Below are 20,781 nucleotides of genomic sequence, written 5' to 3' on the forward strand. Positions count from 1 at the left end.
CCTGGGGGAGCAAGGAGGGGTGGGGCATAAGATTAGCCCCTTCTTGTTCTGAAACAAGGCATGTGTGTGCACGCATGCATGTGTGGTGGTGGGGACAGTGGGCATTTTCCCTTCCCCATGTAGGGAAAACGCCTGTCAGGACCCCTGCTGGCCAGTGCTACCCCCCAGTGTCCTTCCCTGTCTAGTGCCCTGGAGCTGGGACCCCAGGGCAGAGGCTCCAGTCACCTGAACAGCCTTTTGCTAGGGACGCAGGAGCGGCCTCCAGAGGGCCCAGCCTTCCAGGTATGGCCTTGACTGACCCTCCTGGTCCCCAGGCAGGTATTACCAGGAGGCACCTGAGGCTCAGAGACCAAGGGCGTAGCCTCAGGCCACATGCTCAGGGTCTGCATCTCCGGGGGGCACCCCACAGCCCTACCCTTTGCAGGCCAGTGTCCTCCCAGCTGTCCCCTAATACCTGGCCCCAGGTAAGGCTGGATCCTGGGCTCTTGCAGGGATAGAGCCAAGAAACATGGTCGGGTGAGGCGGGCTCCAAGCCTTCCTCCTGCCCCCTCTGCTCCTGCCACAGCAGAAGTGGGGCCGAGTGGCGAGGAGCCCAGGGCGGAGGCAGGGCAGGCAGGGGAAGGGGTGCAGGGGTGGGCAGGTAGCTGGGGGCCAGTTTGAACCTGCTGGGCAGGTGTGGTGACCCCTGGTGGTGACATGGGAGGTGCTGGGTACAGAGGTGGGGATCTGAGTGAGAGCCAAGGTCAAGGCTGAGGCTGGGGCAGCGCAGGTACACGGGACAAGGGGGCTGGCGGTGGGCAGTTTATTCCACTTCATGCAGACACTGACCCACGCGCTCAAGGAGCTTAAAAATACATTGAACCACACAGGGTCTGTTCCCCACCTCCCCCCAGACATAGAAAGGTACTTGGCTGAGTGGGGCTGGGGTCTGAGGGTCCAAATGCCTCCTATTCTGGGACAAGGCGGCAGTGTGGGCCCAGGTAGTAGTGGAGGCAGCGTCCTTTCTCCCCAGAGGAAAAGTGCAGAGACAGGGCCGAGGCCCCAGGCAGGGAGGCCTCATTCTCACAGCGGTTGGCAGGGTGGGCCAGGCAGGGTCCTTCCAGGCCCTTCCCCCGAGGGCCCGCCCAGCTGTGGGCCGAAGATCTGGGGAGGCGCAGGGACCAAGATGCCACTGGGGCTGGCTGCACGAGGCGGGCAGCAGTGCCCCTGGGTCCTGGGCGCCCGGCGCTCAGTCCTGGCCTTCATCCGAACGCCACTTGAGAGCGTGGTCCTTATGTGCGTCGGGAAGGATCTGGTTTCGCATCCCCCCGAGCAGGCTGGACGTGGCTTCTGTGGCTAGAATGAGGGGCTTCACCACAGTTGGGGGCAGCTGGCGGATCACGCCCCCCACGGCGCCCGTCAGCCCCTTCTGCTCGTGGCCCCGGGATGCCACATCACAGATGGTCTGAGCCGTGTCCAGGATGCCCTGTGGAAGTGGGAGGTCAGCGCAGGGGTTTGGGTGGGGAGGCGGCTGTGGGGCTGGGAGGGGGGACGGGGCCTCGTCACCTCTCGAACTGTGTCATAGGCCTTGGCCACACCCTCCCGGAGGTCGGCGGGCTGGTGGCCCTTTCGTAGCCTCCTGACGGAGCGCTTGTCCTGCAGGGAGCGGGGGATGGGTGCCGCAGGGGACAGGATGTCATACACCGTCTCAGCTGTGGCCTAGAGGAACACGGAGGGCACCGGATGAGGACACCTGGCCGGGGCACACACGTCCAGCCCCGAGGCCCCTGAGCCAGCCCCAGAGGACCGTGCCAGACCCTTGGCCAGCCCAGGGAGCCGCCGCACTCTTGTCTCCCTCCATAGCTGTGCTTTATGGTGCTGCTCCTGGGGCCCTGCTGATGCTTCCACGACTCAGGTCAAGGGGCTTCAGGTGGGCACATGCCTCCTGAGGGGATTCGCCCAACGTCCTCTGGACCCCAAACCATCTGTGTGCCCTTGCCCCATTTGTGAGGTGCCACACAGGCAGCTTTCTTGAGACGAGTGTGCCATCTCCCCTACCCTGCACCTTGCCCTGCCCTGTCCGCTGCAGAGGCAGCTCTGGCAGAGCACTGGCTTCCCCCCTGCTCATCCCCACCGAGTCCCCTCTGCCTTCCGGAGCTGGCTCCCCTGTTCCTTTTGCCCCCTCACTTCTCACCCAGTCTCTTCACCTGTGCCTCTGGGGCCTCTCTGGGACCTGCTAATCCTTCCAGAGGGACCTGCCTCCTCTCTAGAGATCTTGCCCCCTGGCTGCAGGGGGCTGGGCTTGCAGATCCCAGAGAGCACTGAGCTCCCCCACAAGGGCGTGTCCGTCCTAGTCCCCCTACCAGAGTTCACGGCACTGACCTACAGCTGCTCACAGGACAATGCCCTGGTGTCCCTGGGATCTGTCTGGGCCTAGCAAAATGCAGGGCCTGAATGAGTGAGGGCCGGTCTGTGCCTCAGATTTTCCGTCTGTAAACAGAGTCACACCCCCTGCCCTGCTGTTCAAGAGGTGGCCACGAACAGACACCAGTGGGCTGTAGAGCCTGGAGGGCACTCACCCTCCAGCATGGGAGTTGTGTGGGCCCCAAGTTGGTCACTGGGCCTCACTCATCCATGACTGTGTCTCATGAGACCACACACCCAAGACTATCCTCAGTAGAAATCTGGGGATGGGTCAGGTGCTGTGGAGCACCCTCCCTGCCCTACTTGGCCTGGAACCGTGTGCCCACTCACCTGGATAGCCTGCACCAGCCGGTTGCTGAGTTCCAGGGCGGCGGAAGCCGTGGAGGAGCCAAAAGAGGCAGCCCCCCGCTGCAGCCCCCGCATGAGGCGCCCATCCTTTCTGTACTGCTCGATGGGCAGCCAGAGCAGGTCCCGGAACCCTTGGACTGCAGGGACAGGGTTGTCAGAGGAGCTCAGGGCTGCGCTGCCCACACAAGCCCTGACTTCAGACCTCCTCTACCTATCCCTGAGGCAGCTTCTAGGCTGCCCAAGAGTAAGAGCAGTCTCCAGAGCCCCGATAGTCAGCCACTCACAGAGCTGGACAACTGAGTGCATGGGGCCTACGCCCCCCAGCAGGCCAGGAAGCTGGTTCTTGCGGATGTCCTGCAGCCACTCGTTGAGAGCATAGCCTAGCACCTTGTCCACACCCAGGAGCCTGGGAAGGGGAGAGGAGAGGAGAGGTAGAGCCACACATTGAGGGGTCATGGGACCAGGAACTGAGGTACCCCAATGCTCTCTCTAGCACCCCCCGGAGGATTGTGGAGGATGATGGTCCCCATTATACAGAGTGAAACTGAAGGCCCAGAGGGGTGATGAGTTGGCCAAGGCCACACAACCAGTCAGAAACAGAGCAGAGGGAAGCTAGAGGACCTTGGAGAGAGGCTAGCGGTGCTGCAGGGCAAGAAGGGCTCACCCGTGTCGGCAACAAAGCCGCTTCAGCTTCAGCTCAGAGCAGTTGAGCTGGGCCAGGCCAATGAGGAGGCCAGCGAAAGTGCCCTGGGGACGGAGAAGGGATTGGGGTTTATGCGATTGAGCACAGGGGCCTGCCCAGCCCACGGCAGCCTCTGAAGGCCGACTCAGCAGCTGATGTCACCTGGATGCAAGCCCTGGCCCCCTAGGCCACATCTGGGCAGAATGGGGACGAGAGGGATGGGCCCACACAGCCAGCCTGCCTGACAGCCCTACTTACCACCTGGTCCATGGTGACGTGCTTGCCATGGTAATCTAACCAGATAGGCACCTCAGACGTGAAGCGGAACTCCCTGGGTGGGGAACGGGGAGAGGGGCCTTTGGTCACTGACCCGGCCCTCTGCGGCCTGGGCTGGGACCCCCAGCCTGCAGCCCCACCTGAAGTAGATAGGCTGCTGCTCGGCAGAGGAGCGGTGTCCACTGCCTGTGGTCTCCCGGGAGCCAGGCGTCTCTGTGTCCTCAGCCTGGCCTTCCTGGAGGCTGCTGGGCTGGACTCGGGTCTCAGGGCGAGCTAGGGTGGGGGGCACAGATTGGGGATGGGCCTGGGGATGGCCGGGAGGTGGGAGGCCCGGACCCTCCCCTCCCAGCTTAGCCTCTCACCCTCAGTGGACGTCTCCACCGAAACCATAGGATTGATGCCAGCCGCCAGGCTGGTGAAGAAGTCCTTGAGGAAGAGCAGGGCATCCTGCAGAGGAAGGTGCAGGTCAGGCGCCCAGGCCCGGAGGCAGCGGGGCTCACCTCCAGCTCTACCCCCATCCGACCTCCTCACCTGGTCCACGTTGAGCCGCAGGGGCATCAGCGAGACACGGAGACAGCACTCGGGCCCACCCAGGTTGGTCGTGGGGGCCACGTGCAGCGCTTTGATGGTGAGCTGGGGGCAGAGGGCAAGCTCTGGGTGCCCGCGGGCCCTCGGGTCCCTGCCCCCACCCCGTGCCCAGCTGGCCTCGCATCGGCGCATGCTGTCGCCGCAGCTGAGCCCGCCCGAGCCCCAGCATTCTCCCAAACAGGCCGGCGCGGGCGTGCGCACACGGCTCTGCCCAGCGTGGACGGCGGGGGTGGCCTGTACCATGTTGGAGTGGGCGCGACGTGGCATCCGCTCACTCGTGTGCAGGTACAGGAACTTGTTGATCTGGGAGGAGGCGAGCCGGTCTCGGACCTCAAGCTCCTGGACAATGAACACCTGGCGGGACAGTGGCCGCTCCTCTAGCTCCTGGCCGGGGGCCGCGGGGCCGGGGGCCGGCTCCGCTGGGTACACCTCGTGCTGGAAGCTTACCTGAGGGGTGGGTGGAGGCCTGAGCCACGCAGGCAGGGCCCCTGTCTCTCAGCCACCCTTCTTGCCCCCAGCACCGCCCTCAGCCCCCCACCTGGCTGCCTTCCTGTCGCTGTCCCACAGGCATTTCAAACTCCTCTTAACATACTGAACTCCTCCCCTGAATCTACTTGCTCCCGTTCCCTTCCTGTCGCCTAAGTGTCACCTGTCTGTCACCAAATGCCCACACTGCGCCCCCACCTCTCCGCCACCAAGGCCATCAGGCTTGCTTCCTTAGAACATCTCTCCAGTCCCTCCGCACTTGTGTCCTGTCCACCGCCTCCAGCTCATCTTGGAACTGCTGTCCCCTCTCCCCTGGACAGCCCCTCCTGGTGGTGCCCCCAGCCCCTTCTCCACACAACAGGGCTCTTCATAAAGCACACGCCTGCTCACCTTGCGCCCTGGCCTCGCCCTCCAAAGCCTGCCCTCCACCCTTGCTCCCGATGTGCCAGCCCCGCGACAGCCCCGTGTGCTCACTCAATGGGCGGCACCTCTACCTGCACAATCTCTCAGGTTAGCCTGGCCACCCACCCAACTTGTTCTTCCCCAGCAAAATTTCTCCAGAATCTGACCATCATCATGGGCTCTACAGCGGCCACCCCGTGCAGCCACTGTGTCCTGCTGAGGGCGCCTTACTCTAGTAAACACCCAAGCCGTCCCTGGTCTGTGGGGCCTTCGAGCCTGGTTGCCAGCTGGACGCACGGCCTCCACCGCCCTCCTCCCTGCCCGGCCGCAGCCTGCTGGCCTCCTTGCTGCTCTGGACACACCAGGGAGGCTCCTGGCTGGCAGCCTTCGTGCCGTGCTCTCTGCCTGAAAACCTCTTCCTGCTCCCTTCCTCAGGGCTTCGTGCAAACTGCACCTTCTTGAGAACATGGCTGGCCCCCCTCCCCAGCGCTCCCCGTGCCCCTCCCTGGTTCACCTTCCCCAAACGTTCACCACGTTCCACACCATACAGATCCGTGGCTCCGTTCACTACCACACAAGTGACAGGAAGGGAGGGGTGCTGTCTGCTTTGCCCGTCGCGACACCCAACATCTAGAACAGCACGTAGTGTGCAGCACGGCAGCCGCTCGGTGACTCGGTGCGTGATGGGGGACCCTGAGGTAAGTTGCCACGAAGGGCTGGCTGAGGGGCAGGGACGGGATAGCCTGCCCTGTCCCCCACCCCGGCGGCTTTCTGCACTCTGCCCCCAGCTCACCTTGCTGAGCTGGATCTCCATGAGGACATGGTGCTGCCTCCCACTGCCCCCCTGCGTCCGCCAAGAGTTCTGGGGCCGGTTGGGGCCAGAGCAGCGAGAAGGGGAGCCCCTGGAGCTCATGAAGCCACCTCTTGCCCTGGAAAGACGGAGAGGGGACAAATGGACTCAGGGGAACCCTTCCTTGCCCCTTCCCCTGAGTGGGCCCTTCAGCCAGGGACGGGAGACACTCTCCAGCTCAGCCCTGGGAGGTGGGTGCAGGGCAAGGAAGGAAGAACGGAGGCCACCGAGGCAAGGATCCTGCTCAAGGTTATCAGTGGCTGAAGGTCAGAGCTGAACCCCAGCCCGGGCCCCATCTCCTAAGTGGGTGGGCCCCATGGCCATACCTGCCACCTACACCCATCCTTCTCACCTGTGGCCAGGGTGGGGGCCAAAGTCTCGGCCTCCATAGAGGTGCCAGACGAGGGAGACCTCACGTAGCACCACACGGCTGCTGGGCACAGGGAAGTGGGCAGGTGCCCGGAGCAGGTCTGTGCTGCCCAGCGGCCGTGAGAAGTACCCGTCCTGCACGATGATGGGGCCCGGATGCAGCTGTGTCACCACGGGCTCCCCATCTCGGGGCTACAGGGAGAAGGCCAAGTGAACACGTGTGCACAGATACTTTCCTCAGTCCAGACCACCCTCTCGCGATTTCGTCCCCATCCTCACATTTCCCTCCCTGTTTTGGACAAAAGATGACTCCCCTGGGCCACCATCCCCAGAAGCTGTGTCAGAGTGCTCTTTCCCGGGTGGGGGCTAAGTGCCCCTTGTTCATGCCAGGCCTGTCTCTCTGGGCCCTGGGTCTTGCTTACACATGACACTCACATTGGCTCCTGGGGGCCAGCAGATCCGTACCTTTGCAGCCAAATGGTTTTCCACCCCCTTCTTGCTAATCGCCCTCCCTCTTCTTGATGTCCTATGTCCCATCCCTCTGTCCTGGATGCCATTCTTTCTTCCTCTGGAAAAATCCTTCAGAGCCCAGAGCCAGAGACCACCACCACCCCACCGCCCCCAGCCCTGCCACAGACCCAGCCTCCCCGGGAGCTCTAGAAGCACGCTGAAGGGAGCCACTCTCTCCCACCAGTTCCTGGCCCTGCCCAGCCTTCCCCACCAACACACCGGGATGCCCAGACCAGGAGCGTCAAGGATGCAGAACTCGTCACTGTCCAGAGTGTCTCCATCTCCCTCCTCTTCCTTTGCATCTTCTTTGGCCTCTGAGCAGGACCCCAAGCTGCCAGTAGGGGTCACAACAGGGGGTGAGTGGGGCTGGGCCCCACTCCGCTCACCAGGGAACAGGTAGACTGACACGGGCGAGGCCTGAGGGAGGGGGCCACCTGTGGAGAGAGAGTCCAGTTTGGGGGGTGTGATGCCTGATTTGGGCGCCTGATTGCGTCCCCCGGCCCCAAAGCACTCCCATCCCACCTGAAGGCTGGGTCAGCTCCCGCAAGCTGCGCTCGGTGTCCAAGAGGGCGTCGGCCAGGTCCCGCTGGTTGATCAGGGCTGTCTCCACTGGGGGGCAGGAGGGCAGGGAGGCAGGGCTCTCGGAGAGCTGGGCCAGGCAGGGGAGGAGGGATGAATGAATGACAGGAAGGACGTACGCCTGCTCCTCCGAAGCCAGCACCCCACCCCGAGGGGGCCACGGCAGGGGCAGGGGCCTGGCAGAGTTCTAGTGGCCTGCAGGGCCAGGCCTCACCTGTACCTTCTGGCCGGCGATCTCCGTGGGGCTGGGGGGCCGGGGAGGGGGGTGTAGGTCGCCCTCATTCATTACGTACTGGAGCAGGTTCACCAGCAGGGCGCAGGAGTCCGCGCAGCTGTGCACGTGCACCACGTTGTTGGAGCAGCGCAGTTCGAACAGCGGCTGGCTCTGGGGGGCGGGGCGCCGTCAGCCCAGGCTCCACACCCCACCTGCCCAGGGTCCATCCCTCCATACAGCCTGCTGCCCGGCAAGCCCACTGAGCAAACTGAGCCCGAGACTAAAAGGGGCTTCGCTCGGGGCCACCCAAGGCAGCAGGGGTGCTCCCGGCTTGCCAATGTTCCCGTGTCCGTCCTCAATCCCTCGCCTCAAGCTGGGGAGGTGGGGCCGATTATCTCCATTTTACAGATGAGGAAATGGGGCCCCACAAACGCCGTCTGACTCTCAAGGCCTTTTTTTTGCTCTGGCTACAGCTGCCTTCTGGTGGTGGGGTTCCCAATTTGAGACACGCACGGTGGGCCTGGCCCTTTCCGGGAGGGCCAGTAAACAGAGCCCGGCACTGAAGGGCAGGCAGTGACCATAACCCCAGCCCAGGCCCAGGTAGCAGAAGGGAAGAGACGGCCGCAAGGGAAACGGTGATCGGCCTTTGCGACTGCTCTGGCTCCGGGCCACCCCGGGCAACACTCACCAGTTTGCCCTCGGTGCTCCCCTTCCAGGTTTTAATCACAAGCTCCAAGAGGTCGACATCCAAGACACAGACGTAATCTGAAGCAGAAAGTAAGAGAAGTTCCAGTTGCTTCTTCACACTCAGCGCCTGGCCCACCCCCACAGGGGAGAACGTGGGGCTCATCCGAGTGCAGCCCTGGCGTGCGTGCTAAGGGCCCAGCTAGCAGCTAGGGGAGGACATCTGGCTGCTCTGGGTGTGGCCGGGGGCTGGGGTCCCTCAGAGGGGAGGGAGCCCCGTCCAGGCCCTGCCCACCTCGCTGCAGATCCGGGGTCTCCACCTCACACTTGTCGGACAGGTATAAGGCCGAGTCATCGAGGATGAACCTGGTGGGGAACAGGGCTGAGAAGGGCCCAGGAGCCGCTGCAGACTGCAGCTCCATGGGAGCCACAGGGGTGGGGCTCCTAGAGATGGGCAAGGGGGCACCCACAGGGGGTCCCAAGCCCACAAGAAGCCAGCGCTGGGTCCTCTTCGGCCTCAGTGTTCTTGTCTGTACCATGGGGAGACTGGGCCTGTCTCCTGAGCCGAAGGCCCGAAATAGCACAAGCTTGCTTAGGTCACATGGCACTTAGGGCTCTCCAAGTACTTCCTGCACCTCCCCCTCACCTCACAGTGGCCCCGGGAGGGACGTGTCCTGCGTCCCCCGCCCCCCCCCCCGACATTCATTGTTCTTTCAAAATATGTTCTTATTTTATTCTTATTTGCGTAGGCTCCATACCCAGTGTGGAGCCTGATGCAGGACTTGAATTCCTGACCCTGAGATGAAGACCTGAGCTGAGATCAAGAGTCAGATGCTTAACCAACTGAGCCACCCAGGTGCCCCAAAATAAGTTATTTTAATGGCAACATAGCACAACCTCCTTTGAGACATCTCAAAACGTGGAAAGAAAAAAGAAATGATCTCTATTCACATTCCCTGATCCCAAATTCTGAGAAAAGCGCCTATACATTTCTTTCATCCTTTCTGTGAAGCCACAGACACGGACACACATAACCCCTCATAAGCCTTGACGTAGGTTTTTTCAGTCCATGCTGCATTAAGGGATTTTCCATATTTTTCAAGGTCATTCTTTGACTTGACTTCAATAGCTGGGTAACCCATGTTTACTGACTCAGGTTATAATCTGGGGGTCTTTAGATTATTTCTAGGTTTCAACTGTTTTATTTCTTTATTGTGAAGTAGGCTTCACACCCAGCATGGAGCCTAATGCAAGGCTTGAACTCACAACCCTGAGATCGATACCTGAGCTGATATCAAGAGTAGGATGCTTCACCGACTAAGCCACCCAGGTGCCCCTGAACTGTTTTGAGCTATACTCCAGAGACATCACATTCCACCTGTTTTTCTTATAGATCCTTAGGACAACCACCTAAGTGAGACTGTCAAGTTAGAGAGCACAAATGCTTTTAAGGCTCTGATTCAGAGGTTCAATTGTCCTCCGGGAAGGCGGAACCAATTCTCATTCCCGAGGGAGGGATCATCACCCTAATGTACAGAAAGGCTCAAAGACCGGCCCGAGGACACACAGCAGAAAGGCAGGACCCAGGGGAGTAGCAGCTGCAGCCCAGTTTGGAGTGGGATGGAAAGTGAGCTGGGTGGGGGTGGCGCATACCTGAGTAGGAAGGTGGAGGTGTCCATGATGATGTTGCTGGAGAGCGTGAAGGTCTCAGCGGTGACAAGGACGCGCACAGGGAGGTAGAGGGGCCTGGGGGTCACACGTGGGCTAGAGTAGGCTCCTGACACACGAGAGCCTGCGCCCCCGCCCCTGGCTCTTGGCCCACCCAGCCTGGGTACCTGTAGTCCACGGCGCAGGAGAACAGGTGAGTGTGTAGGACAGTAATGACCGTTGGGGGCAGGTAACCCAGCACTGGGTCATCAAGCACATCTAAGAACTCCAACAGCTTTGGGGACCAGGACAGGAGTTGTGAGGACAAGGGGCCTCTTCCTTCCTCTAAGCAACCCCCACCCCCACCACCCCAGCACGGCTCCCCACCTGCTGCCCGTCACCTGTCAGCTGCCACCATACCCCTTGCCCAGGGGCTTCGCCTGGAAGTCAGCTCTGGCCCAGCCCAGACCCCTCACACTGGCCTCCCCGCTGGTCCAGAGACCTGCCTGCCTGTACCACTCTCACTCACCTGGGAGTGCCAACTCTGCTCCGGTAAGGCCATGAAGTGGCGCAGGGTGGCTCTGTGGAGCCTCAGGGTTACCAGGAACTCCTGGAGGTGGGGCACAGTCAGCATGGTGGGGCCCAGCCCGCCAGGCACCAGAGAGGCAGTCGTCCCAGCCAAGCGGGTGGACCGGGAGCGGGCACTATTGTACCTTGACGTTCTTGTGGGGGTCCAGGTGGATGCGCACAGCAGTGGACAGCATGTGGGGGCCCCGGCCCTGGCCCGTGGCTCCCCGCTCGGTCACGCCTTCCTCTGACGGGTAGATGGCTGGGGCCAGCTGGGCCGGAGGAGCAAAGCTGGGCGGCTCCAGGCGACTGGGCAGCAGGCGGTCAGCCACAGCCGCTGGGGAGGCACCCGGTGAGCCCCCTGCCGAGCTGGCTGGCCGTCCCCTCCACCCGGGGCCCAGTCCCTCCTGAAAGCCCCCTCCCCTCATACCTCGGTGATAGAGCTTCGCCTTCTCGGCTTCCAGGCAGAAGTAGCCGAGTCCTGGCTGGCCTCGGTACTGGGAGACACTGAAGATGGTGCCTTGCTCCACATCCAACACCAGTTCCCCGTGTGAGGTCTCTAGCCTCCTCCCAACCTCATCCTGCAGACAAAGCACGTGGCTTGGCCCCTCCAGGGCACTCAGTAGCCCCTAGGCCCTTGGCAGGGGAGGGGGCCCTGGAGCCCCAGCCCGCCTAGGACCAGCCCCAGCTCTACCCAGATTCTGCTAAAGATCTGGAGCAACACTTGCCCGTTTTGCCAGAAGGGGAGTCATCCCTGCCCTCCCCGCCATCCAGCACGAGACAGCACCCATCTGGACCCCTAGCATGGCACCTTGCATACAACCGGCGCTAATGGGGTGTGATGGGATAGGTGGGTCATGGGTGGGTGCTGCTAGCTGGATGGGCCACTCTCGGCCCCACTGGGGCTTTTTCCCCCAGATTCCCCAACTGCTCAGACAGGTCTTGCTCTCCTGCCAGTGGTGGGTGGGGAGCTCTGGAGTCAGGGGGGCTCACCTCCCCAGGGCTGCCCTCACCTTGGTCTCACAAAGGGCTGTGATCCGACCTTTCAGCACCGTCACCAGTGTAGAGAAGGTACTCTGGGAGCGAGGACCTGGGGACTCAGGGGCAGGGGGCTGGGGGGCGCCTGATGCCCCTACCGAGAAGAAGTGGGCATCCTCCTCATCCGAGTCAGAGTCTGGGGTGAGATCAAAGAGCCAAGTGGGAAGGAGACCTGGGAGGGCTGCCCCAGCCCTACCCAGCTCTGGGGACCTTGAGATCCGTGCCAGGGCATCCCTCCTACCCAGCTTGAAGGCCGATTTGCACATCTTGAAGTTGGCATGCCAGCAGCCTGAGGGGCCGGGGAAGCCAGGGGGATGAGCAGTGGGGTCAGGGGTGGGAAGCAGGTCCGCAGGCTCCCACATGAGTAGGTCGTTGTTGATCCTGAGACAAGTGGACGGACAGCAGCAGTGAGGGTGGCCCAGCCCGGCCCCTCCCCATACTCCCCCTACTCGCCTGAGTCACCACCTGTTATAGAGGCTCTCATAGGCCTCCTTGCTGGGCAGGAAGATATGGGCACTGGGCAGGACCACTTCAAGGCTGCAGCGTGATAGTGCCAGGGCCCGGCTCTGGAAGGTTTTCATCTCCTCGGGGTCTCCGGGAATCACCATCTAGTCAGGGGAGTGGGGAAAGGCATCTGAGAGATGTCAGGGTCTGCCGCTGGCTCGGGAATCAGACTCTGGTCTGCACGCTGACTTCCTATCATTTATTCATTCTCATGCACTGATGGGAGCCCTTCTCTGCTGGGAGGTAGGACAGCCATCTCGGGAGAAGCGCTGGCAGCATGCCAAATCTGCTTGGAGGACCTCATATATGTTAACTCCTTTATCCTCATGATAGGCCTACGACACAGGTCATTGCACCCACTTTCAAGATAAGGAAACTCATCTGAGTATAAGTCTTTAAGATTAGACCAGTTCTAAGATGACAAAGCTAGAGTGGCAGAGCCTGGATTCAAACCCACTTTAGCCCAGAGACCAGGCCCTCAACTGTCTCACTCAAATCTCATCACCTTCAGAGAAAAGGATCCCGAGGTCCTTGCCGAGAGACAAGGTCCTGATCTCCCCAGTGAAGGACCTGCCCCCACCAGTGTCCTCACCCTTAGGCCCCATGAGCTGGGGTGCTTCGGATTCCCCACTGATCAAAGACGATGGAAGCGATGCCACTCTTGCCGGTGCTGGGTCACGTCACCTGGTGCCCTAAGTGATCCTGTCCTCCCGGCCCACAGCCACCAAGTGGCTCCCTTGGGTTTACGGGGCCTCACCTCCTCTGTCTCGTACATGGTCCTCTTGGAGGAAAATGGCGAGGGCTCAGGTTCCCGCAGCTCACATGGACTCTCAGCCGACAGCTCCAGCTCCTCTCCCTTCTCGGGGGTCACCTCCCACTGTGCACTGCTGAGCTGGGGGTTCAGGGTCACCACCACCCTGCCAGAGCACAGGCCTGTCACCGGGCTGCAAGTCTCCCTCAGCCCCTGGTCCCCGCCCCCTCCAGCTTCCTGCTGCCCTCAGGAGCAAAGCACTCCTCTCCTGTCTGCCCTTTGAGCCCCCACTTACTGGGGCAGGAAGTATTTGTGCCCAGGGCTCTTGGGATCCAGGGCTTTGGAGACCCGCAGGCAGGGGATGGGTGGCTTCTCTCCGTCTTCGTAGGTGCCTGCGAGGATGAAGAGGAGGGGTTGTCATTGCTGCCTTTCCCCATTTCTTCCCCAATGTCGGGTGGGGTTAGTGGGGGCCCGGAGCCTCCATCGTGGTGCCTGCGCCCTTCCTCACACCCATGGCCGGCAGCAGTCCAGTGATGAAGGGTCCACTCTGCACACTCTCAGAGGAGCCTGAAGACAGGTAATGCTGGCATCTCACAGAGCTGGTGAGACCTTGGGCCCCAGTCCATCCCAACTGTGTCTCAGTCCCTTCCGTAGCCCTGGGCCCCCCTCTCCCAGAGGCCTGAGGCCCTGCCCTGGGTATTGTCCTCTGGGGGCTCTCACCGTGCAGGTCGGAGCAGGTAAGTTCCAGGCGGGTGGGGACGGGCGGACCAGGACCACTGCTCAACTCTGACCGGAACTGGGGCTCACTCAGCTCCAGCCGCAGCTGCTCAGCCCGCACAGCTCGGCCTGCCCAGGGGTCCCGCTCGGGCCGCAGGTCAGCAATGGGGAAGCGCAGCCGCAGCGTGGCCTGGGGTGCTGACAACCGCACCACTGTCTGCTGCTCGGCAGCTGGTGGGGGTTCCGTCTGCGGGACGAGGGGGGTGATCAGAGCTGCCAGAGGCCCCAGCACTATGGCTGTGAGCTAGAGGGTCCATGCCGGCCCCCTGCCCCAGCTGGGTATCTTACCAGGAGGCCAGCAGGTGGTTCGGGAGGGGGTATGGTGGCCAGGCGGAGCAGGGCAGCAAGCCGGTCCAGGGCCCCCAGCTCCACATCTGCCTGGAAGTCAGCTAGGTCCAGGGCCAGTTCTGAGTGGCAATGGCAGGCGGCTGGGCGCCGGGGTCGGCTCTGAGGGTGAAGGTGTTCAGGTCAGCGAGGGCTGTGGGGTAGGTGAGGGCAGGATGGGAAGGGACCCCCTTGAGCAAAAACAAAATGCAGAGGCCGCCTGGCTGGTGTGGAGAAAAGCTTGCACAGGGGACAAAGCTAGGAAGGGAGAGGGAGACCCTCACCACATTGCCTGACAAAGAGGACCATGTTTGTTTAATATAAGCCATCCAATATTCAAAACGGGCAGGGGTTGCCAAGATGAGCCAGGGAAGGGGCAACCAGGCCAAAGGATACATGTGTAGGGCCCAGACGTCGTCTTCAAGGGCTCCCAGATGGGGAGGTGTGCTCTAGCTGGAGCACAGGCAAGGGGGCTGGAGGGTGGGAGCAGGTGGCCACCAGGGGAGGACGGGGGATGGGGTGGGGTCAAGGTACCACGGAAACAGCCAAGGGCCCCTTAGGCACGGGTTGGGGGGGTTACCTTGGACACACGGCGTAGAGTCTGCGTATGACGCAGGTGGGCACAGGGCCGAGCTGAGGCCTGGGAACCCAGGCTGCCGGGGAAGCTCAGGATCTGGGATGGGACACAGGAGGCAAGAGTCAGGCGGGGCCTCCAGATCCACCTGAACCTGCGGGCCCCCCCACATCCACACTCGGTCTCGGCCCTCACCTCCGTGTACTCAGGCTCGAAAGCGCCCCTGGGCCACAGACACTCCAGCACCTCGAGCTGCCCAAAGTGCACCTGTGTGCTGGTAGTCCGCCGGCCCCTGCCTGTCCGCAGCTCCCAGGACAGCTGCACAGCTGTGCCCGTTAGCCTGCGAGGAAGAAGCTGGGCATCAGAAGTTGGGCTCGGGGGGCTCGGGGAGTCTCTCCTTGGGCCCCTGCCTCAGGCTTGTACCGGACGTGGCTACAGGGACAGGCCCTCTGGAAGCGCGGTCGGAGATGGTGGAAGTCACGGGAGCCGAAGGGCCCATCCTTGGTGGCATCAAACTCCGAAAAAAAGTGGGTACTGAGGTCAGGTGGTCCAGAAGATGGGGCAGATGTCTGAAGCAAGGTCAGGGTCATGCCCCCCAGGGTCATCTTTAGCAGCGAGTCAGGGCGCAGGGTGTCCGGGAGGGGTGTGGGGGCCGTCTTGCCTGAGAGGAGAGAGGTTTTACCAGGGACTTCCCAGAGCTCACGGGCACCCCAGGTAAAGTGATGGTCAGATGCTGGGCCAGGGGCTGGGAGAAGCCCTGGCCCAGATGGACTATGACTCTGGCACGGGGCCTGGCCGGGCAGGGGCGACACAGAGCCTCATCATGCCAGAAACTGAGCCCACGCTCAATTCAACCCTCTCAAGGAGCTGGAAGGACTAGAGGTGGCAAGGCACTCAGTCCAGCGCCTGACACACATGATCTCTCGACAAACACCGGTCAATACGTATAGCTCGGCAAGGTTAGATCTTATTACACCCTTTCTATGGAAGGGGAAACGGAGTCTCCAAGAATTTAAATGCTTTGCCCAAGATCACTGACTCTGACACCTAGCCCTCTATCTATTGTGTCACCAGCCTCCCGAGCATCCCCAGGGAACCACGTCACCCACGCGGACGGCTAAGCATCAGTGGAGGCCTCCTGCACCCACGTGACATCACAGGGGCACTGAGGCCTCTTCCAGCTGTTCTTGCCCCAGGAGCACTCACCAGTTGGGTGGGCATGAGCAGACAGCCGGCGGGGGGCCATGTCGCTGTGCACAGAAGATCCTAGGTCTACATCGGAGAGGGAGAGCTCGGAGAGGGCTGAGGCCACACTGCTTGTGAGGCCCGCCATGGAGAAGAAGAGGTCTGTGGGCCAGGACAGGGGAGGTTAGGGAAAGCCACACTTGGTCCCCACTCCTGCACCCATGCTCGCTGCCCAGACAAATGCCAAGTGTGACCCCACACCCACCAGTGTTGTCCAGGTTGACAAGAGGGCTGGCAAGGGGTTCTGGGCTGAGGGGCTCAGCCACAGCCCCTGCCCGAAGCTGCTCATTCAGGTCCTGCTCAATCAGCCACAGGTCTTCGGCACCTAGCGGGCGGCTCTTGTTCAGCTTGTCCACCAGGCCCTCGGGGTCTAAGGAGGAGGACAGTTGTTTCTGTCAGCCTGGCCTGGCTGGCCCCTCCCCAGGCATCCATTCCCCTGGAGCGCCCAGAGGCCTCACCTGCAAGGCTCATGGCACTGAACAGTTCTTGAAGCCGCTGGAGCTGCCGAGGGGTCAGGAGCAGGTGCAGGGAGCCCAGCTGTCCAGACACCTCCAGCTGGGGCCAGAAGGGGCCAGAGGAGACAACCATGGAGCCTACATCAGCCACCTAGGCCCTCTTTCTGAGAGCCACCACTCACCTGCCCTCACCCAGAGGATGTAGGATGTCAGTTGCCAGGCTAAGCTGTCACCAGCTAGTTCTGGAACCCCGGCCACAACTTGACCACTGAGCCTGTTTCTCTAATTGCTAAGAAGGCAGTAACTTCCCCCACTCAATGACCCTGCTTTGCACTGCTGAGGAGTATTCTGAAATGGAGCACATTCCATCCTCCACAGGGGCTTGGGACCCACCTTGGGGCCTGGGAAGGCCTCATTCTGCTTCAATTTCATTGTCAACTCCATATACCCTGAGCAGCTGCCAATCTGCAAGGGGGGTTTCGGGGGTTCCTCCTGGAGGCAAGAGGATACAGGAGGGAACGGGTTGAACATATGAGGTCAGAGATGGTCAGAAGGAATGGGGGGACGGTCAGCGGGGGCAGATGGGAGAGAAGACAGGGATTAGAAGGAGAAAGAAACTGTGGGGATCAGAGTCAGCCCACCTGTGGGGGGAGCTCCTCGAAGTGTAGGCGGACCCCCGCCAGCTGCAACAGCTTGTGCAGGAAGGCAGGGGGCTGGTGCACGTCCACTGGGGGGGCCTGGCTTGGGTCCCGCACTGCCTCGTCACAGTACTCCAGTCTGGGGAGTGGAGGATGAGCCCTTGCCCCAGCCACCTCAGGCTGGCGCCCCTCTCCGAACACAGCACTTTGTTTTAGGGGTCTGGGGTCAGAGTCTGGACAGCAGAGCTTCCCCACCAGAGCCAGGCCATCCTGGACCTCCATGGCCAGCCCTTCTTCCTCAGACCCTGGTGTGTAACCTGCTCCTTAGGGCCCCAGCCACTCTGGGCCTGTATCACCCTGGCCGTCGGGCCCCATTCCAGGCTCACGATATGGTCCTCCCACCACCACAGCCACCACCAGGACCACCCAAAATTCGCCCTGCTACCTCTCAGGAGCCCAGGCTGGGGTTAGGGGCAGGGGCACCGCCAAGGCCATGCGGCAGCCCCTCACTCCCCCTCCTCTTCGCACCAGACTACCCCGCTTGGCATGCCCCTACCTCTGCACGTGGACTTCCACCGCCACGCCATGCTCCCCATCACCTGGTGAGTGTTCCACCCTCACCACAGTGTCCAGGAAGGTCACCTTGATCCTTCGTAGCACTGAGGGGCGGAAAGGGGTCTCAGGCCAGGTAGAGCCGCAAGGGAGCAGGCAGAGTTTCCCCACTGGGGCAGCAGAGTGGCCATCCCACTGTCTAGGGCCCCTGTTTTGTGGGCTACAGGGGGGCAGGGAGCAGGGTGGCCATGGGAGGCCTACTTACCAGTCTCAATGGTCTGGGCAAACATTTCCAGTCCCTCCAGGGGCTGTGGTGGCTCAGAGGGCTCGGGCAGCCCATCCCGAAGGCACTCCTGAGCCAGCTGTAGGCTCGTGGTCATGCATGAGGCCCAGCTCTGTGAGTCAGCAGCCCCTGGCCCTGTGAGTAGGCAGAGGGTCTCAGAAGAGGTGCCCAGGCCTACTCCTACCACTTGCTCCCCAGCCCCCTGCCCCTAGCCTTGCCCAACCCTCACCTGGGGCCCGGCGGGGCTGCAGAGTGAGCTGGAGTCCTGACACACGCACGGTGCAGTGGTCGGTGAGCAGCGCAGCCCAAGGCACGGCCACCTCGATAGAGCCCACAAAGCCTTCCACCAGCTCCAAGGGTGATTCTATGGACTCCAGCACTTCGTTCACAGACTGGGAGCAGGGAAGGGACAGATCCGGCTCAGGGAAACCTCCAAATGTGGCGGTCTCCCTGGCTGCAGCACTCCTGGTGGGCTGCTGCGACCTTCGAGAGCTCCCTGGCTCTCCCTGCCCCCTCCCTACCCCCCACCCACTGCCCCTGTGCTACCTATAAACTTCTACTATCGCTCTAGCTGATCCCTACTCTTGGCCCATCCAAACGTGGTCCATCCTTTAAACCAGAGGAGGGGGAGCTGAAGGATGAGAAGGAGGAAGCCAGGCAGAGGGGATGGAAGGTGGTATGTTCCAGGCACGGGAACAGCACGTGCAAAGGCACAGCAGAGTGCAGCAGCACCCATGTTCTCTGGATCAGTGTGGAGTTCAAGGGGAGTGTACACGAGAGGCTGGCAGAGGGCCGAGCTGAGCCGGAGGGGACCCCTGCCCAACTTCAAACATTTGGTGTAGCTGTACCTCTCTGAGGTATGAGGCTGAGAACCCCTGGTTACAAATGGGGAAATAGCACCGTTGCCAGTCTGGGAGCTTCTTGAAGGCAGGAACTCACCTGCCTGCTTCACGTGACCCCAGGGAGTGTGTGGTACCACCCAGAGAGGATCCCAGTAACGCTTGTTGGATCCGTGAGTAAACAAACACATGGCAGAACTAGAAGACTCATAGAGGTCAAGTTGAAATTCCTTACCCAGAGATCCATAGATGGGAAACTGAAGCCTAGAGAGAAGGGCCTAGTTTAACCACTCAGTGTGGGGTGAGGACTGTGACTGAAGTCTCTCTCCTCACCCCATCCCAGGATCCCCAGGCACTCAGCTTCTTCTGGGGTCTTCAAGGCAGGAGCGGCAGGCAGAGCAGCTTGGAGGAGGGGCTGGCTATGGGGAAAGCACCTGCTTTCCAAGGGACAACTCCTGAGGCCAGCCCAGAAAGCATCCTAGCTAGGAGCCATTTCAATCTCCACCAAGAGGGCAGGGCAGGGCTGGGCAGGGTGGGAGTGTTTTCTGGGACTGGAAGTAGGAAGAGGCAGCCTAGAGGTCTTGGCCATTTCTTTCAGGCCAGCCTAAGAGGCTGAAGTCAGAGGTCAGAAAAGGCCTCCTCCACTAGGATTCACAGGCAAGAAGCTATTGGGAAGTGTCCCCAGCTCTGGGCTCAGGAGTTTCCCCTTACCTTACATTTGCCCAGGGAGGCCTGCCTACCCCTAAAGCTCAGCTCTTCCTGCCCCACATTGCATTTAGGCCAGGCACTCTGTCGGCTCAGCCAGAAAACTGAGAAGCCCCTGCCCCATGCCCACCCCTGCGGCTCTGGACTGGAGGGCTGACCCAGTGCCAGCCCTGGGCTGATGCCTCTAATTGGTGGCTTCTTTGCAACTTCCCAGTTCAGCTGAGTTGTGAGTCACTGACTCTCACCGCCCCCAGCCTCAGGCCTCTGACCCAGACCTTCTTCCTCCCGCCTCCCCAGCATCTCCCTTGGCCTCCTCCCGGTTTGAAGCCAAACCTCTCCATTTTTCCTCAGGGACTCTCTGGCAGGTGGGGACGGATGCTAACTCCCAAGCCCCTCCCCAAACGCTACTGGGTCCATCCCACTCTCCCCAAAGCAGGAAGTAGGCAGGGGCGGCAGTCGCCAGTCACACGAGGTGTTGATCAACACCGGCGCTGACGCGGTTGTTGACATCCACGTCCGGAGGCGGGAACCCCACCCACTTGGCCCAGGATCTTAGGGTCAGGAGGTCAGAGCACCTTTCCCACAGGTGCTCTCGGCAGGACTCCGGACCCCTACCAGCTTTCCCTGACCAGCTGCAAGGCCCCAACTCTCTCACTGCCCTGGCCCGGTCCTATTAGAGTCCCCTAGTTCCTCCGCTCCCTCCTCACCTTCTCCTTAGCCCCTGAGAACCACGCTTCCCAACTCAGGCCCCAAACTCGATGTGCTTATTCTGGCATTCTTCAGACAAGTGACATCCCCCTCCCCAGCCTCAGTTTCTCCTACTGGGGAGGCAGGGACCCAGTCCTACCCAGCTTCTGGCTCTGGAAGCGATCAGTCTGCTGGAAAGGGCCTGACTCCCATGGCCTCTCCACGCCGTATGCCCGGTCCCCAGCCCACCCTTCAGTCAGAATCCTTAGGTCGTTGCGGCGCCCCCCGCCCCCTTTCGCGAGCTCGGGCCTGGTTCCTCACCCAGATCTCCAAGTGGATATCCCGCAGGGCAACGCTGCCCTTGTACAAATCGAGGCTGAGCTGGTCCAGGCTGAGGTGCTCCTGGAAGAAGTGACCCAAGTAGTGGTGCAGCAAGTAGCGGCATACCCGCTCTTTTACACAGTTCGACCATGGCCACAGCCATCGTGACATCTCGGAGACCGTCGGGCCCGGGCCGCCTGCGCTCCCCACCCGCCGGCGATGCCTGTCGGGCTTCGCTGTTCACTAGAGCCCCCGGCTCTCCCCGCCGCTTCTCTCAGCGCCAGGCCGCGCCCCCCGGGCCCTCAGCCACGCCCCCCACGCTCAATGCCATTCGCCGTTGTAAAGGGCGAGGCTTGCTGATTGGCCGCGGGGGGCGGAGTCTTCGAGCACGAAAAAGGGACTGGGCTCTCCGCACGACACAGGGCTCCTAATCCTGATTTACGCTTGCGTAAAAATTCTCGGTGGGAGGACCTTTAACCTCCC

At 61.6% G+C, this 20,781-nt stretch overlaps 1 protein-coding gene across 2 annotated transcripts; it reads right to left on the minus strand.

The window, feature by feature from the left end:
* Positions 1-788: 788 nt before the first annotated feature.
* Positions 789-20,548, minus strand: ATG2A (autophagy related 2A). Of its 2 annotated transcripts, none has more exons than XM_047070389.1 (41): positions 20,299-20,548; positions 17,976-18,138; positions 17,729-17,881; positions 17,468-17,570; positions 16,915-17,050; positions 16,667-16,765; positions 16,277-16,373; positions 16,024-16,188; positions 15,780-15,920; positions 14,997-15,234; positions 14,769-14,913; positions 14,580-14,672; positions 13,964-14,122; positions 13,619-13,862; positions 13,194-13,290; positions 12,905-13,064; positions 12,109-12,251; positions 11,885-12,024; positions 11,619-11,779; positions 11,036-11,186; positions 10,752-10,942; positions 10,568-10,648; positions 10,227-10,333; positions 10,045-10,137; positions 8,687-8,757; positions 8,396-8,472; positions 7,714-7,878; positions 7,437-7,563; positions 7,134-7,348; positions 6,388-6,596; positions 5,979-6,114; positions 4,538-4,744; positions 4,241-4,342; positions 4,072-4,156; positions 3,850-3,982; positions 3,692-3,764; positions 3,416-3,498; positions 3,036-3,157; positions 2,734-2,888; positions 1,546-1,698; positions 789-1,465 (listed from the first exon to the last, which is right to left on the minus strand). In XM_047070389.1, the coding sequence occupies exons 1-41, from the start codon at positions 20,467-20,469 to the stop codon at positions 1,229-1,231; spliced, it is 5,781 nt and encodes a 1,926-aa protein (XP_046926345.1). In that variant the 5' UTR covers positions 20,470-20,548; the 3' UTR covers positions 789-1,228. The 2 variants fall into 2 exon arrangements, with proteins under 2 accessions (XP_046926345.1, XP_046926344.1); XM_047070388.1 differs by having other exon boundaries at positions 7,708-7,878.
* Positions 20,549-20,781: the final 233 nt, after the last annotated feature.

This window comes from Lynx rufus, unplaced genomic scaffold (genome assembly GCF_022079265.1).
Source record: "Lynx rufus isolate CCGP_SWC_20201006 ecotype Redwood Valley unplaced genomic scaffold, mLynRuf1.p SCAF_9, whole genome shotgun sequence".
NCBI classification, from domain to species: Eukaryota; Metazoa; Chordata; class Mammalia; order Carnivora; family Felidae; genus Lynx; species Lynx rufus.